The sequence below is a fragment of the Chinchilla lanigera genome, unplaced genomic scaffold, assembly GCF_000276665.1.
Source record: "Chinchilla lanigera isolate Chin_1 unplaced genomic scaffold, ChiLan1.0 scaffold00017, whole genome shotgun sequence".
Classification (NCBI taxonomy): Eukaryota; Metazoa; Chordata; class Mammalia; order Rodentia; family Chinchillidae; genus Chinchilla; species Chinchilla lanigera.
The window spans coordinates 10,487,422-10,506,165 of NW_004955418.1; the positions used below are offsets into that span (position 1 = coordinate 10,487,422).

The window sequence follows — 18,744 nt, forward strand, 5'->3', positions numbered from 1 at the left end:
GGACAAATCCTGTAAGGTGTGCTGCTGTCAAAATGGACAGAGGCATGGAATGGTGAATACAGGGAGACAGTAGAACACAAATTGATATTGTAGTAAAGGAGAGATTAACTGTAGGAAAATGGCCCAGGGATACTTACAGCATACACAAAATAAGATTTGATAAAGCCAGTTGATAAAGTAATACATTTTTGTATTGGAAAGCTTCTGTTTCCTGTGACGTGTGTCTCAAGCTCCTCCTCCAGATTGTGGGAAGAGGAGAGATAGGGGACTTGGAAGAAAGAGAGTAAAATACTTGTCTTAGACACAGGAAGTATACAAATTTTATGAAGTTGTTGTAGAGAAGCTTTGAAATGATTATGTTGTTTCCATATGAAATAAAAAGTAAAAACTCTAAGCCATGTGTGAAGGAGTCCAAAAATATTCTGATTTTTCCAATGGATTCCTAGTTTGAAAGTTTTTGAAAAATTAAAATATCAAATTCTTTAATGTTTTAAAACCCTCTTTAGTGTTCCTGCTTTCTAAGGATTTTCTCTATAAGTTTATAGAGAGACATAAGTTTATAAGGCCCTGTGCAAAAGTAGGGAGAGACAAGGCAAGCATAAATGATTGAACATGTTGGAGAAAGAGGGTCCCACGGGACAAAAGAAGGTAGAGAAACAGCATTCACCCACTCTCACCCCTCATTTTGCCAAAGATTAGCTTAGAGAATGTGGTTGAAACCGTGCTATATTTAAAAGTCAAATAAGAAGAAATGTTCATTACCATTGAGTTAAAGTAGCATTGATATTACCCCCACAGGCTACTCATGGGACTTATGCTAATGATTCCAGGTACCGCTGACTATAGTAGTCCTTATGGAAGTACAGAGAAAGAAAATAACTAGTATGAAAAAGTGTGTACAACTGAGTTGCTAATGATTAACAATAAATTATATATATATATAATACTAGTAAAAGTAAAGAATACAATTAGGAACATAAGTGGTCATTCTATTAAAATCATTATTAGCCACATCTTGGTGCTGCCTTTCTAAGGCATTTAGTCATGCGTAATTATTAGGTCCCTGCTATATATCAGGCACTGTGCTAGATGTGAGGTACACATACAACAGTAAATTTGATTTCATGGAGCAAAATTTGCTCCCCTAGAGCTAAAATGCAAATTGTCTATGAAGTTTTCTCACTGTAATCAAAAGAATCCCCGGGGATCGATATAATAGCTGGGTCTGCTCACAGAGGGCCTGCCCAATGTTTAACCAACTGGGTTCCAGTCCTGGTTTGCAAATACTCATGAGATGTAGGAAGCAAGGGCAATCTGGGCCTCAGTTTCTCCCCTGTAAAATGAGAGCTTTGCAGGAGGTTATCTTGCAAACTTCGTTTAGACATTCTAGCTCAAAAGAAAACTTATGGCTTTCTCAGCCTTATTGGAGCATTTGCTGGTAGCTCATAATGTGACGGTCAGTCCGCCAAAACTGGGTGGTGCTGAGTGCTGTTTATGTGTGTATTTTAGTACCTGTGCATGTAGAGTCTATGAAAGGTTCAGATTTACAGGAACCAATACCCCAGCAACGCAAAAAGAAATAGTAAAAAGGAGAGAATACCAAAGACCATATATAGCTTCCTATGTGTTTTCTCAAGCATTCTGTCAGGAAGAACTTGTCACATTTCTATCTTAGAGCCTGAAGGAAACTCAGCCTCTATTAGTCAGCCATCCCATGGCTGAGGCATAATATCAGTCACCCACAACTTGAGAAGTTGAGTTGGATCACAGTTTCAGGGGATTCTGTCCATGGCTGGTTTGCTCCAAGGCAGAACCATCACGGCGGAAAGGTGTGGGAGAGGGAAGCTGCTCACCTCATGGCAAATTGGAAGTCAATCAGGGAAATGGTGCCGGACGAGAAGGGGAAATGGATCAAATACAGTTACACCTCTGTGCTACACCCAGACAGAGTCAGAAGTGTGCTCCACCAACCCCCTGGACAGCTCCCAAGCCAATCAAGTTAACGCCATCCAATTCAACCATCACACAGTGTGACCTGTCCCAGAGACTACATGACCTGCTAACTAAGCAGCAGAGCTGGACCACAGACCTGGATCTTCTGAGTCAAAGTGAAGAGTGGTTTCCACTGAACACAGTGCAGCAGGCGGTGCTCTCTGCTCACACTGTCTGAAATCATAGAGAAGTAATTTATAACCCAGTCAAGTGCCTCTGAAGCATTTTTTAAATTCAAAAACCTATTACATGTAAGTACGGGATAAAAATGATGTTAAATTATGTGTTTATAATCCTCCAACTAACCCAGTCCCACACTGGCCTAAGAAGAAAGCATTATTGCTTTCCACTTCAGCCATAAGGACTTCGTTGTGCTAATGAGGGAGAAAGAAAAAAGGACTGGAAAGTGTCAAGATGGTATCGATGGTCCTGTATCAGAAACATGGCCAAAGGAAAAAGACTGAGAGTTTATGGAATTTAAAGGATTTGAAATCAGTAGATATTGTGATTGGAGGCGGTTGAGAAGAGAAGTGAGTTAAGAAGAATTTAAGAAAGTTTTTACCCAAAGTGACCACAAAATAGTCCCATTTTAAATTTCTCATAAAACAAATATTAATCAAGCTTCTCACCTTCAAGGTATCCAAAGGCACAGTCTGCCCAAATACAGTCAAAGGAAACTGCTTCTGTGAAAAGCTGTTTCCCTTGCATATTTGGAGATAGATTAATCCTTTTAATCTAGCAAAGCAAATAGAATAAGAAGTAGCTCTAAGCACAGGCAGGTGCCTACCGGAGGTAATAGCTAGCAAGTAAGAGGACTGCTTTTTCCCAGTTATCTTCTCTATCACTTTCCATTACATAAGACATCAGGAAATACAACACTTTATATGACAATTCAGGCAAAGATTAGTCTTTTAGAAAGGGTTGCCAACTTTACCAATGTGTGAAATCAATCTGATAATATTTAAATATAGTGTGAATGATGATAGTGTAATGAAGAATGTAATTTAGCAAGGCTACTTAGGTTAACTTCACAAAACTTACATGTTTATATTTGGATAAGAAAAATGGAACATAAAATAGAATCAATTAACCCAATGTTACAACTTACATCCTAAGAGGCTACGAATGTGTGTGCATATACATATATATGTATACCTATGTATAATATTTGAATGTTCGTATGGTATGTAGCAATGCACTAAATAGAATAGAAACTAAGGGGAAAAGAAAATATAATTTTGACAATAAAATTATGCGAATCCTATGGAGAAACCAGGTAAATATCCTAAGCTAAATTATTGCCAAATGAGTTGAGGAAGTAATTTGATTAAATATAAAATATGAATAGAAAATAACTTTAAATTTGATGCTTTCAAAGGGTAGTAAAAACTGAAGACCCACAGCTCCCCAAAATGAGGAGGAAAAGAAGAAAAGCTTATAAAAAATGGAAAACCTTGAATACTACAGTATGTAAGTCCAATTTAATACTTTTTAAACTACTTCCAAGTCTACTTTATTCTTTATCATAGAGGTGCCTATAAAATTAGGAAGATGAATATATACAAATACATATGATTTAGAAGTTTGACCTATTGTTCTTATGTGTACACACACAAAATACATACAAGGATTTGGAAGTTTGACTTATTGTTATTATGTGTACACTTCTGCATTAATTATAAAAGCTTTATAAAATAAATAGTAACAATTTAAATAAAAAAATTTATTCAGACATGGACTATTAAGAGCCCCCTTCTCAGAATCTGTCATCAGTGCATTAAAGTTCTGTCTTCTCCCTTGCAGATATTACAGAGTAGTCAATTGAACGGAACTATAAAATGTAAAATTATAAAATTGGAAGGGACTATAAACTGAACTGCTCTTGGCAGGAAGGTGTTATTTTAAGAATAAAATGTAATCTCTTCCAGAAGGCAGTCCATCAGTATATGTACACTGTTATCAAGTCCACACTTTATTATTAATGAGCACTGGAGAGATATGTCTCTATATCTTTTCTCCCACGACTTCTGCATTACAGCTCTCAGACTGTAACCAAACCCACTGGAAACTATTTCAGTTCCTTCCAAGAGAGGTGCCCTTCCTTTGAGCTAGAAAAGAGACAAATAGGAACAGTCATATTCTTTAAGTAAGTTCAATAGACTTGTTTTTTCTTTTTTGTGTTAAGGAAAATTTATTCATTTACTCTTTGTATTTATTTATACAATTTTGTAAAATACATATAAAATAAAATACAATACAATTTTATAAAATACATAGGCATATATAAAATTCATGTTCAATCAATACCATGTTTAGGTAGACCTTATAAATAAATATTTCTTGTTTTTAGCATCATCATCTTATTAAAAATATACATTTGGACTTCTGGTTTATCAATTTCCAGAACATTATTAATAACTTCTTCACTCAATCTTCCTTTTTCTTACCAAATAATCTCTTTCAGATGTAATTCAAAATAGAATCTGAGCTCTTTGTCTATTTTCTGCAAAATCTGATGCCTCATGCTCAGGCTTAACTTTCTCCCAGTAAAATACTTCAACTTTATAAACCAAAAGAGGGCAGGCTACAAAGAAATGATCCCTGGGCCAAAACTGGCCCTTCCATACATTGCCCCTTCACCAAAATGGAGTTTTAGAAACTTGAGCAAATACTTTAAAAGTAGAGAATTGCAGACTCTAATTCTGGACATTAGTTCTAGAGCCACATTCTAACTCCGTCTTGGAAAATAAAAGGACCTGGCAGCATTAGGTTCTCTTCTTACATGACAACTTGGTTGAAACTGAATGGTGGAGAATGTATAAACCAGCTGCATCACCTGTTGATGTGATTTGCCTGGATTCACAGGCATTTACATTCATGACACTGTCCTGTAAGAAGCTTGAGCCAAAGGATGCTTAAAAGGCTGTCCAGAAGTTATTTCCATTCTTTCCATCTTGTTTAATCTCTTCTTTTTTGGTGTTAATATCTCAAATTATATAGGGTTCCACATAGCTTGTAGTGTAACACCATGTTCAAATACCTAATCAGGGCAACTTGATCTTTGTCATGAAGTTGCATTTAAAATTTACTTGCTTAGATGTCATTTGAAATTTTTATTTCACCTACTTTTGGAAGTTGTTGTTTTTACTAAAGCTTAATTAAATCTTTATTTCCTAAAGCTATATGTTACCCTTCACTCTAAAAGAATTAATAATTTTGAATAAGATACTTATTAGAAATGAACTTTGGGAGAAAACATCTTAACATACTAGAAATGACTGAAAAATTATTGCCTAAAATACTTACAGAGAATATTACATTTCATCTTTGAATTTGGAACATCTGCTCTCTAAGAGATATAGATTTTTTTTTTTTTTGCTTCCTCTCTAGGTACATCTCAGCCTTCTGGTCATGCGTGCCAACAAAATATAAAAGACATTGAAAAGGAAGTCAAAGGAGACACCTCAGAGGCTGTGTTGCACCAGACTGGGGCATTAGGGAAATCTAAAGAAAATGTAGGTGAACAGATGTCTGCTTCTGTGAATGGAAAGCAGAACTCCTCTTTTCTTCCAAAAGCTGAGAAACAGTCTCCATCTGACAGCAAAACACATAGGGGGAAGGAAAATGGTGATCCTCTGGCCATCTCTCATCAGCTAAAGGAAGTCTTACCAGTGGTCATATTTAATAACTGTGGAGAACCATCATCAGAAAAAATTACAGTACAAGATTTCCCAAGCATGGTGGAAGGCTTTAAACCAGGAAAGGCTAAATTTATGACAGAAGTGAAATGTGGGGCTTTCAATGTACAAATACAAATCAAGAAAAACATTTTCTGTAAAACAGGTACACAGTTCTCAATGAAGAGATGTCCAGCATGTCACCAGTTGTTTCCCGTCAGGCACATCTGGAAATGCTGCACAGCTAAAAGATGCTTTCCTAAACACAATAATAAATTGGCAGAAGAATTAAAATCTGAAGTGCCATTCAAATATAGGGGAGAACTTGCCAAAACTGAAAGCCCCTCACTGAAAGTAAGCATTGTAGGAAAAGAAATTAAAGTTAAATACGTAAGTAAGAAACAGAATATATTAGTTAACATAACTCATCCTAAAAGAAGAGGAAAGATAAATAAATATACAAACATTTCCTCCAATCACATCTCCGAAGAATCTTCCAGGCCCCCTGCCCATTCTAGTGGTAAGCACCCTGGAAAGTGGCCCTTTGAGAATCAGCACCAAAATGCAGATTGTCTGCATGTCTCTCTTCCTAATGTGTTCACTGCTCAAAAGGAGAATGCTAACATAGCTGTGGCTTCTCACACATCAATTCTTAAGAGAGAAAAAAATAAGCCCAACTCACTGTCTTTGGGCTCAGATGGTTCTGGGGGAGAATCTGCCATCTCACAGCGGAAAGTCTTTAAAATTAGTCAGCACTCTCCCCAGAGATCACAGTTTTCTGCAACCGACCCTCTTCACATAAACATTTGTCCTACTTCATGTGATACCCTACAGACCACAAGTTTAAGTAATGCAGATGTAAGTAAGATGTCTTCTGAAGATCTGAAGGATGGAAACAGAGAGATAAAGACCAAGTTTGACGTCTCAGGAACTATCACAGCAGACTCAAACATACAGCAAAGCACAGAAGGAAATCATTTGCTAAGTACCATTACTGACACTGTTCCCACTCAAGAAGGCTCAGAGTCTGACTTTTGTTCTTTGTCTTCTCTAAGCACGCAGCACTTAGGAGAAAAGGCAGCTGATGCTGCCTGCAAAGTCAGCAGAAGTCCACCTGCAGAAGACCATGAGATCTCACGTGTTTCATCATTCCCTTCCAGCCAAGGTGGTCTGAAGCCTTCTACCTCATTTAGTCCATCTCACTGGGCCACCAGACATTTAGAAACTAAAGAGACCTCAGGAAATACATTTTCTTTTAACCACTGTGCTGAGTTTGTGATAGGCCGTGAGAAAGACAATAGTGACGTGACTGACGGAGACACTAGCAAAGTCATTTTACATGGTGACTCATATGAAAACGCACAGCAATTAGTGGAAAGGAAGAGTGCTCAGAGTCCAGCGCTCAGACCTGTATCTTGCAACAGCCTAGATGCTGGGAATCTGAAACATAGTATTACTCACAGACCTGAACAGGTGGACCAGTTGGTGGTCCAGGCAAATCATCCAGAGATGGCAGCCCTCAGCCAAACAAAAGGGCCAGTCATGATTTCCATAACAGATGAACTAGAGAGAAAATTAACTACTCAAAATGATAAAGAACATACGGTTGATTCTAATTGTTCTCTGGGAATGAGAACCCCTAAAGAATCACCTGATTGTGCTGGAAAAGATGAAAACAACAAGTTTCACATAATATCAGTGGTAAAGAATGCATGTTCCAGAGATTCTGAACACCTCTCCAATGAGACTCATAATAAAGTCTGTTTTCAAATGGATCTTCCATTAAACATTGCTGAGTCTAACTCCACAGTGTCTGCTACAGATGAGCTGTTTTTTATTGAGAAAATTCTACCCAGGGATGCAGACCAATATGGAAACCAAGATGAAAAGAGCCCTGAACTAACTAGTTCTCCACAGGAGCCAGAAGAATACCAAAAGACTGCACCAAGAAGACCAAATTCTGAAGGAGGTGAGAACAAATATGACTCAAAGGATAATTACTATCACCAAATAGATATTTTGCTGTCTTCTCAAAGCAGAGGGACTTTGAAAGGTATGGTGGGCTATAGAGAATGTTTAACCTGCAATATTTTTTTATGTTTGAGCCTTGGAAAGTCTTAAGGTAAGGACTTTTTTACTGCTTGGGATTTTTTTCTTTATTGCTAAAGATATATTGAGCATTTTAGAATTAGATGAATATGAGCAAGAATATATCAGCCTGCTTCTATACATTATCACCCATTTCCCCCATAAATAGTACATAGCAAAATCACCAAGGCTGCAGTTTAAAATAAAGTCAAAAAAATCAATTTCTCTTTAAAAGGTTGATATATTGCCAAATCAATTTTGTAGGAAATGTTAGCCTTTTGGCACTCTTAAATAATCCACCATTTTTTCCCTCCTTGCAAGCTAAGCATGTTTCAGAGAATGGGAAGAATATGTTTGTAATAAAATGTGTTTTTAAGCCTTGCTGTGGCATTGCGGAAACATGGTTATGCATGTCCCAGGAGGCTATGTGGAATAGTAATTGTAACAAAGGACAAAAACCAGAAACAACCATGGCTAATCCTGACTGAGCCATCTACAGGGCCTTTGACCTCTAGTAGACCTCTGACCTCCCTTGTGCATTGGTTGGTCCTGCTCAAACCATTGATAGAACCCAGAAGCTCTCCAGACTGAAGAACATTAGGATGGAAACTCTTTTCTAAGTGCAGAATACTGTGTCTGTTTTTCCGCGTTGAATTAACATAGTATCATTTCACTCACTTCATACAACGCCCTTGTTTTTCTCAATGAGTCTGAGTTATTTTGGATTTAATGGTAGCATTGTCTCATATTGTGAATTAAAATGCATCTTGGATGAGTAAGAATGTCTCTGCCCTAGTGCCAGGAACTTTCCCAAAATCCTCATAAATGAAATTTGATGTGACAAAACTTAACAGGGAAGCTCTCTCTTCTTTGCTGTTTTAGCACTAACTTTTTAATGAAAAAATTTAGAAGAGCAAAAACTAATTTCTCAACATTTATTTAAAATGTAAAAGAAATAAAGGCAACTTAATCTATTACATAAATATTGATGTAAAATGTGAAAGTTGCTTTATTAAAAGTAAATGCCCCTAAAACAGTGCAAAAACTATGCAGTCACCTGCTTCCCATGAACACATGAAAGTGAAGAGCATTCATCAGAGAGACCTCTTCCTGGTGCTGACATACTGCAAATATCACCATCAGTGACTTTATTTATTTATTTATTTATTTTTGGTTTTTCTCCGGTACCAGGAACTGAATTCACGACCTTGCGCTTGCCAGGCAGGCGCTTTGCTGATGAGCTAAATCCCCAGCCCCAGCATCAGTGACTTTAACCCCAACATTTGCTACAGGCCATGGCTACTTACCCGATTGAGCGTCTTTCTCAGGATGGCTCTCCTACCACCAAGGCATGCTGGCTTGACTTTCCCAACAAGACACATTTCCTCATGAAAACTAATCATTCAAACCAGAATCCAACCACAGCTGAGATTACACTTCAGTAAATTTTGAAACTGTCCCATTTGTGAAACACTTTCAGCCACTTGTCCTTTGTGTTTCTCTGGTTCATTAAAAGACTGCTACTAAAACTGTCCCTCTTGACCCTTTAATCCTCTTGCCCTTGCTTCTGTATGTCCAGCCACACTGACCTATCGAAGTCTTATACTCTTTCAGCCAACATTCTGTCTCAGACCCCTTTCATGGGCTCCACTATCTGTGCCAGGTATTCCCTAAATGTTCACAGGTTTGTGTTCTTTTTAATTTTTGCTCATGTAGCACACTCAATAGGGCCTGCTCAAATGAAAAAAAAATAAATCTAAGCTGTCCTTGTTGCAGTCCAGATAAACTATCCCTTTCCCATTTGCTGCCTTTTATATACGCTATGAATCACTGGTTTTTATGTTGTATTCTCTCAATAGGATGTAGGCTTCATGAGGGTATGAACTGTTTCTGTTTTTATCACTATTGCATCTACAGCACTAAACAATCCTGTCTTGTAATGTAGATGCTCAGTGGATATTTGTTGAATGATAGCAGGGAAGTCATGTCAGGTTTGTGTTTTGCCCTGTTCACATACCAACACACATGAAAACAGTCAGCAATTAAAATGTTGCAGAACAGACATTTAAATGTGTAAATCTATAAATTGTTGCACAGATTTGACTCTTTGAGAGCCATGAGTATTTGTAGACTTTATTCAGTATTATTGTCACTATAGTATTGATATTCATGTCTGGATGGCATCAACTTTTAAGAGCACAGATTGCTTTGAAAAACTTGCACACCTTTGGACCATTTGACCAGCAATTATAAATTTGATATAGGTACAAATTTATGCTCACCTTTCCCAAGGGGTTCTCCTAGTCTTCATAATCTATCCGTGTACCTTAGATTAGGAATCTTAGACAAGACTGCTGAATCTCATAATTGCATAGTGCCTTCCACCAAGTGTGTACATTTAGGATTTAACTAGGTTAGAGGTCACAGTCTGGGCCGTCTACTGTCAGTGAGTCAAGCAGGCTGCCTGTGGAAATAAATGTACTGTGAACTAGAGAGTGTGTTGTGAAGGGATGGCAGGCAGTCCAGCTCAGCCAGGTCTTCTGACTTTTTAGAACACCTGGATACCTGGATTTTTAAAATTTATGAATCTCCAGATTATAAAATTTAAAAGACACAGTGCATTCTAAACGATGTGTGACCTCTAAACTAGATATTGAGAAGAGATGAGTGTGTGTGTATGATGGAAAGCAACAGAGCCAGTGAGGCGTGGCAGATGCCAGTCTGAACCCTGAAGAACTCAATACTGAGTTCTTCCTCTCCAGGTAAGGTTATGTGTTTTGGGGGAAAAAAGTTGTTTGCACAGGGATTGATGCCTTCAGTTGTAAGTGGACTGAAATACGTCTGTGAGACCTACGCCAAAGAGTTAGAAAATCTATATCATAAAAAATTTTAATGAGGAAACCAAAAGTAGGCCACCCCGAGAAAATGACAGATAATGAGAAGGATTAGGTGATATTTTATATGGCACAGATTTACCTACAATAAACTAGCCTTTTACATGACACAAAATTTCCATGCAATGTATAAGGTATTTTATTCCCCTAAATCTATAAAAAAAAAGGAGTGATTCTAAGAAACCATACTACCAAGATAGGAAGGAATAGAAATATGAAGAAGTTTGGGATTGCAAGCTTTGCACCAAGCACTAGGAGTAAAAAGATGAGCAGAAACTTGGTCCTTTTCTCACAGGAGAATATGACTGTTAGACCGTTTCCAACAAGCTGACGTATGGTAAACTGGGAACTTTCTGTTCACATGCATTTCTTGGTACACGCACACGATCAAGGCCCCAGACCAAGCAGTGACTGTGCTTTGCTCCAGTAAGGTCCTTCCAGATCTGCCTCTTCTTGGTCTTCTCACTCCCTTCCTCTGCTTCCCCTGGCTTCGAATGTGGCAGCCTTCCGCTCTCACGCTTACGCTCGGAGTCTCGGTCACTCGTGCTGCTGTATAACAAAATATCAATGACTGGGTAATTTTCTAATGAGAACAAACTTGTTTCTTATGTTTCTGGAGGCTGAGACATTCAAGATCAAGATGGCTGATGAGTCTCCTTGCAAGATGGCAGTTTGTGGCTATGTTCTCCCATGGCCAAAGGCAGAGGAGCAGACCCAATTACCTGGTCCCCTCCAGGGCTTTCAAAAGATGTTAGTCCCATTCATGAGGTCAAGGCACCTAAGACTAACTTACTGCCTAAAAGCACCACCTCCTAATAGCATCGTATTTCATCTTAGGTTGCAACCTATGTATTTTGGAAGGGCACATATATTAAAAATAAAGCCCTTGGTAAAATGTCTTTATTTTTTGTTATTATTTATTTATTTATATTTTAATGAATTAACACAGTGTCTCAATAAAGTGATAGTGTATATTTTAGCAGAGTCCTTCAAGAGACTGGAGTGCCTTCATTCCAGCCCTAGGAAATTGCCTGATTCCCCAAAAGGCTCAATAAACATCTCCTGAAGGGCTGATCTGCAAGTGAACATCATTGAGATATAGGCTGAATGCATTACACAAAACTTCCTGTCAAGCTGAGGTACAAGAATCAGGCTAACTTATCAGCAGTAAATTGGAGTGTGGGAAATTTTCAAGGTTAGATTGAATCACTTCTTGGTAGAAATTTTGTAGCAGTGTTTTAAGCATATAGGGAGTGGTTAGACCAAATTGTGTCTATTTTCTTTGCAACCTCGGGATCTCACAAATTCCAAACAGAACAGGAGTGGTGAGGATGTGTACTTGGGTGGGCAGTTCAGCAATTCTCAAGTTACAGTTCAAAGCATATTATAAGGCATATACTTACTCTTAACTTAAGTATATAAGAACATTCCAAAGTAAAACTTTCTCCACAAGACCTCATGGCCACTTTTGGTGTGACACAATTCCCCAGGCTCACAGAGCTCCTTCATTCCAGTAGTTTCTGAAGATAATTGTCATTTAATGTGAAATATTTGACAATGGAAAAGTCATCCTTCTCGTGAATGCCTTCATGGTCAACCGAGACACTCAATCTCAACAAAGGAAAAAAATAGAACAAATTTTGGAAAAAATAGCCAGAGATCAGTGCTATTGCATTTTTTAAAAGTTCCACTGCTTTGTAAAATTTCATAAAGCAAAAGTATCTTGTTGAACATCATAGCTCCAATTACCAGCACAATGGAAGTTGGAATGATGAGAGCAAGTACTAAATATTATAGCATAGATGTTGATTTGCTGTTATCCTTTTATTTCCCAAGAAATAGGTAAGAATTAGAAACAGAGTTAAAGAAAACAGAATGAAGTTAGAGGACCTGGGGAACAATTCTTCCCCTTTGCCACGCATTTAGCTCCAAGAAGTGAATTTAAATTGCTATACAAATAGTTTACCAGTAATTATATACAAAAATTAAGAATGTAATTTATCAAAGATATACCCACTTATGTAGTTTTCAGAATAAATCTTGATAAACATGAATTTGATTTTTACAAAAAATCAAATTGTAAAAGCTCATTTGCTACTAGAAATAGAATAAAGCTAAAGGTCAAGAGTTGACCTCTTTTTAAATCTTTACTTATAAATTTAAGTAAAATTTTAACCAATTCGGGTCTATCAAATGACAAGTTAAATATTATATGTTCTCCTATTGGAGTTTTCTTTTTATTTTTATTTCAACCATTTTTAAGGTTTGTTTGCAGGGCAGTCATTTATTTTTAACTTTGTTTCTTGTAACAATACACTGTACTATCTCTTGTGACAGCAGAGGAAACAGTTCACACCTATATAAAGTGTTTCAAGTCATTACTGACTCAAATATAAAATTAGCAAAATCTTCATGTATTGTTCCATTTTTCTTTTCACTGTTTCAAATCAACATATGCAAGAACAAAAGTATCATATGATTTGTGTACCTACAATCATTAGAATTCAAACCATATGTACTAGAGTTCAATAGAAAACTCATTATCCTGGGTTGTAATTGAATTTAGTGAAGTAATAACTTCTTATCTAGAATTCAGCGTATATATTTAACAATTTACAGGTACTCTGTCCCTTTCCAGTAACTAATGTAGTAACAGGCCCACTGCTGATACCCAAGGAATACCGTTGAATGGAACCCACCCGAAGGAACCCACCTTGGTGATGCCTGCTTGTCCCGTATAAATCTATTTTAGCTAAACTGCCTCCATTTTCTCTCTCTCCTTCTCAATAGTGCAAACTTAATCTTTCTCTAAATAAACGCAAGTTTAGCAAGTAAATCATGAATACATTGAATACAGTTATTTTCTGATCTGTGATTTCTGTTTTGAGTGAAGCATTTCCTACTCTATCTTCATATACTTAATGTGATTTAATCTAGATCAGAATTTGGAAATCATTAACCTCCGAAAGCTGTCCCAGGAATTGGCTCTAACAGGTGGAAGAGCCAGCGATGGTTCCCAGGAAGACGCAATAGACCAGTGGGCCAGGAGGAGGCAGCAACTCAAGGACGGGAAAAGATGCAACTCAGCAGGAGGGAGCTCCTTCACCAGCAACATTACAGAAGGATCCAGTGAGTAGATAAGCAGCAGCTATCCCTGAGCCGCAGCAAAGGCAGCAGTTTACTGAATCCTAACCAGGCTCCCTCCCTTTTGTCTCCAGAACACGGGCTGTGTTGATTGAAACTGGCAATGTGACCACAGACAATTTTATGTGAAAGATATGTTTGGAATAATCAACTCTTTGTCACCCACTAAGAAAGGGATCCTTGGCCAGTTACCTTCAAGAAAACACAACTGCTTGCTAAGGCGCTTTCTCTTCAGTTCATAGCTAACTGTAGGGTTTTTTATTTGATTAAATTTGTGTTCTACTTCGAACAATTTGTGTTGGTTTACCAAAATATGTATAATCTAAAAAGATTAAGATAAATATGTTTGATTATATGTAACAATCCTTTCTCTCATTGTAACATTTTTGAATGAGGAAGTATCTCTAAACAAGTATGTATTTTTAGTGAAAGAGTATTTCTCTTGCTATTGAATATTTGTTATTAAACCAGCATTATACCTAGTCAGTGACAACTGACAATGAAAGGTAGGTTAGCATTGAAAATATAAATTAAGCATAATAATTTAAAACACAGAAAGCATTAGTACATTTAGTATCCATCGATATTCATCTAGATCTAAGATTCTAACAGTTAAAGTTGTTAAAAGATACCAACTAATAGGCATTTGCAGTTTGCATATTATTCACAAAATAAATCAGCTTAGAAAGAACACTCACACCAAAACTGAGTGAGCTTCACCTTAAAAAAAAGGAAAGAAAAGGACAGATTTTGATACAAAGAATGTCTTTATGAAAAGACAGTAGTGAGTGTCTTATTTTGTATCCTACAGACAAGCTGATGGAATGACACGGGAGCAGTTCTTGGGGTAGAGGTGTCATTTATTCAGAATGAGACAGCTGGCATAGGTTAGGGCTTGAAATCAGCTGCAAATGTGTGTGGAAGGATTATAATTAAATCCCTTACTGTGTGGTCACCCACACAACAACATGTGAACATGCTCAACATTTGAACAATGAATGCAACTTAAATGCCCTGTTTTTTCCTGATAATTTTCATTCTTGCCTGTTTGGTCAATGTCTAAGATTTCCAGTCCTCCTTCCTGTTTGGTAGCAAGTACCTAGCATCTGGAATCTTAAATTTTTACATTCACATGTACTACCATATAGTGCCTTATTATCCTCTTATGGTTCAAATACCCTTAAAATACCTCCTTGGAGAATACTCTTCTTATATTAGACTTCTGAAAGAATAAACCCAGTATTACACATATTGTTCTAATGTTCATATCTTTTCATTCCTATTCCTCCTTCTCCTTATCAATTGTGGTGTTTATATATTCCAGAATTTAGTATATTTTTGAAAAATATTTTTAAAATATATATTTCATTATTTTTTCATCATTGTTTTTGTACTAATTGCTCCTAATATGATTTATTTTTGTACTTGCTATGTGAAACATTTAATGACTTTTTTCAGGGAACTTCTATGGGAAGTAAATTCTACCTTTAAATTACAGAGGAAACTGGTTCTTTGTGTCCAGTAACCACTAGTGGGGGGAGAGTTTAAATCTAAAGTGATTCTCACAATTTGTATCATTAATCCAATGTTGTTTCTGGTTGCTTTTACATTTTTCTCTTTATCTTTATTTTTATAACATTTTTTCCATGTATATTTTAAATTTTCTTCCATGTTTAACAATTACAAATTTAAGAATTATATATTTCTTCAATGCTCAGAAATTCTCAGATATGATTCTTTCAAATATTTTATTGCCTTTCTGTATCCTGTTGCCATCCCTTTCAGATAAACATTTTATGCTTCAACTTTTCATTTATACTTTTTACCTTCTCATCTCTTTTAGCTATATACTGAGAGAATTCTTTAATGTTATCATTTAGCTCAACAATTCATTTACCTCTTGTTTGAGTCCTTCTTATTCTTTAGCCTCTTTTTAGCCTTTTCTCTAATTTCAACAATTTCATTTTTCAATTTAAAACAGCTAAGTGGTTCATTTATTTTAAAAATTCTCATTTTTATTCCACTAGGAATGTTACTTTATATAAAGTTTTTACCTAATTTGTAGATCAAATGTTTTCTCAAACACATATTCATATTTTCCGAGTTCGTTTTCTTTCTTTTATAATGTGGATTTCCCCAAATACTTTGTGAATTTCTGACGGAGTACTGTGTTAGCTTTCTGCTGCTGTGACAAAATACCTGAGAATAAGCAGCTTCAAAGGAGAAAAGATCAATTTTGGCTCATGGTTTCAGAGTTTTCACTCCGTGGTTGCTTGGTCCTCGTCACTTTGGACCTGTGGCAAGGCAAAACATCCTGGTGGAGAGAGCGTGTGGTAAAACAATGCTGCCCCTTCCACCACAGGGGCAGGCAAGCAAAGACAGACAGGAAGGAGGCAGAATCCCAATAGACATGTCAAGGTCATACTCCCAGTGATACAACTTGCTCTGACCAGTCCCCACCTTCTAAAAGTTCTCCAGTAGTTCCACCAGTTGGGGACTAAGCATTCCACATGAGCCTTTGGGGCATGTAAGATCCAAACCATAACACATAACAGATACTCACTCTTGAACTCATTCGCTAATCACCTGACGGCTGCCTTCAAATGAGCATTCTACACAGTCAGGTAGTGAAGTGCTCTCTATAATTTTTGCTTTACTTAGTATAAGAATTCTTTGAGTTGCAATAAGCAACTTGTTCTGTGAGGAATATTCCGTATCACATCAGGCTGTCTTCTATCTTAAATCTCTGACATTTTCACATAACACATTTTTTTCTGGGCTGAAGGTAGGCACAATCACTGCTTGAGCTATGCTGGAATTCACAGTGGGGAATGTGTAGACATTAAATTACCTCACTATTTCTGCTATTTATTACCCTAACTTATTTCCCTCTTGTTTGCATCTAGGACCTCTCTATCCCCTGTGTTCTCACTGATTGGGTGTGGACCGTTTGTACAGTGTCCTGCATCTAAACATTCACAAATATCTTCTCTATTGTAGTTTCACCCCTTAGTTTAAAGATTGAGTCTCAATTTCAGATATGATCCAAGAATTCCCTTCTTATTTTAAAAATCATTCGTAGATCTTACAGCACTTTTTTTCCTACATAACGTATGTGTTCCCACACCCCCTCTGCCTCCGCTCTGGTATCGATTGCTCTGTACTTTGAAATTCTTCTTTACTGTACATAAAAATTTAGCTGCAGCTCCCACTTCTAAAATATATGTAATTGAACTCATCACAGTGCTCATAAAATAGAAGACCCTGCAAGAATTAGCACATAGTCAGAGAAATTTTCTAGAATTTCTATAGCAATGAGAGACTATAGTCTGCACTTTCTCTACTGCTTTAGCGCTATCACTAAAAATAGCTTCAATAATTCTCTCCACATTTTAAGTATTTTCATTAAATTCTCCTCAAATTACTCATTTGAGGTTGCTATCCTTTCCATGTTACAACCTTATGATAGATACACTGGTTCTCTACTTTTTGATACTGTTGAATGTCACTTCATCAAATATCATCAATACAACCTATTCACAACACCAACTATTTACTGCAGGCAGAAACAAGGGAGGATGTTCCCTAAACAGTGTTTTGGTAGTGTCTCCTGTCCAGAGCAAAAAGGCAGAATCAGATTTTGTTAAGAATTAGAAATTTGGTAAAAAGCAGGTCTTTCAATATGAGAGTTTGGTTAGAATTTGGTAAGCGTCATGATTTGATAGTTTAGAACTCAGCGAAATTGTCAAGTAAGAACTTTGATTGTTTCAAAAAATCAAAAGAAATAAGCTGTTGGTAGTTTCTCTTGAAAATCTGATGGGGTTTTGGAAATTCCTAAACTGAATGATAAGCTATTTGATAGGTCAACAGTCTTCTTGAAAAGCAACATTGTGCTAAGACTGTAAAATAAGGTCATAGTAATCAGGAAAGGAAGATGTATAGTAGTAGATAGTTTTGGTCATTAGTGTCCACACTTTAAATAATAGAAGTTTTGTTTTCAATGTACTGTACTCAAATCTTCCCTACGCAAATAACTGAAATTTCTTCATGTTAGATGCCCCAGATTTGATTTGATTTTGACTACTATTGATATTTTTCTTGGCTTTCGAAGACTGTTTGGTAGACTGCCAGTCTGGCCATTTAATTTCTTTTCTGTAAGAATACAATCTTGTGTTATATATGTAAATTATATATCAATTGCCACTGGTCCTATGTTTCTAGGTCCCTCAAAGAATGCACTCATACAGAAGCAAAAGTGAGAAATATAAGATTTCCTGAAGACATCAAACAAGAATCAGAGGAGAGAGTTTATACACAAGGCAAACAACCTGAAATTTCCTTTGAATATCACTTTGCTTCAAAGGTGTATGAGTGGCCATCACTTTTCTCATATCATATTCATTGGTTTCTGTTTTCTTCTGAATTTTTCCTCGGACCTTAAAATTCCTCTTTTTCATACTACAGAGAAATTCAACTGCAGTTCATACCACTAAATGTGTGTAATCAAAATTATCAAGGTACACATCAATCAGCCAGCATTATAGTAATCAGCCTCTACCCATCGCATGAACAAAGAGTAACATAAAATTATACATATTTATGGAGTACCATGGAATGTTTTGATATATGTATATAATATATAATGTTTAAATTGGCTTAAACACACCTATATCCTCAAACATCTGTCACTTCTTTTGGATAAAGCATCAAAATCTTTTCTTCTAGCTTTTAAAAACATATAGTACTTAGGATTATCAATAATCACCTACGCAACACCACACCAAAACTTCTTTCTTCTAACAAAGCTAAGAAATTAGACTGAATCCAAATTGCTTCATTTGATTCACTGTGGATGATCTTCCTGCACTACAGTGAATGGGACTGTTTTTTTCTAGTTTACTGTGCCCATCAGCTACCTGGATTCTCAGTGCAAATCTATCTCATCCCTT

At 36.6% G+C, this 18,744-nt stretch overlaps 1 protein-coding gene across 1 annotated transcript in view; it reads left to right on the forward strand.

Annotated features, from left to right (window-relative positions):
* Nucleotides 1-2,415: 2,415 nt before the first annotated feature.
* LOC102024336 overlaps nt 2,416-18,744 on the forward strand; it is a 109,061-nt gene continuing 92,732 nt past the window's right edge. The window contains exons 1-3 of the mRNA XM_005382184.2: nt 2,416-2,509; nt 5,383-7,722; nt 13,589-13,780. Coding sequence (XP_005382241.2) covers nt 2,416-2,509; nt 5,383-7,722; nt 13,589-13,780 — 2,626 coding nt within the window. The remainder of the gene's footprint in view (nt 2,510-5,382; nt 7,723-13,588; nt 13,781-18,744) is intronic.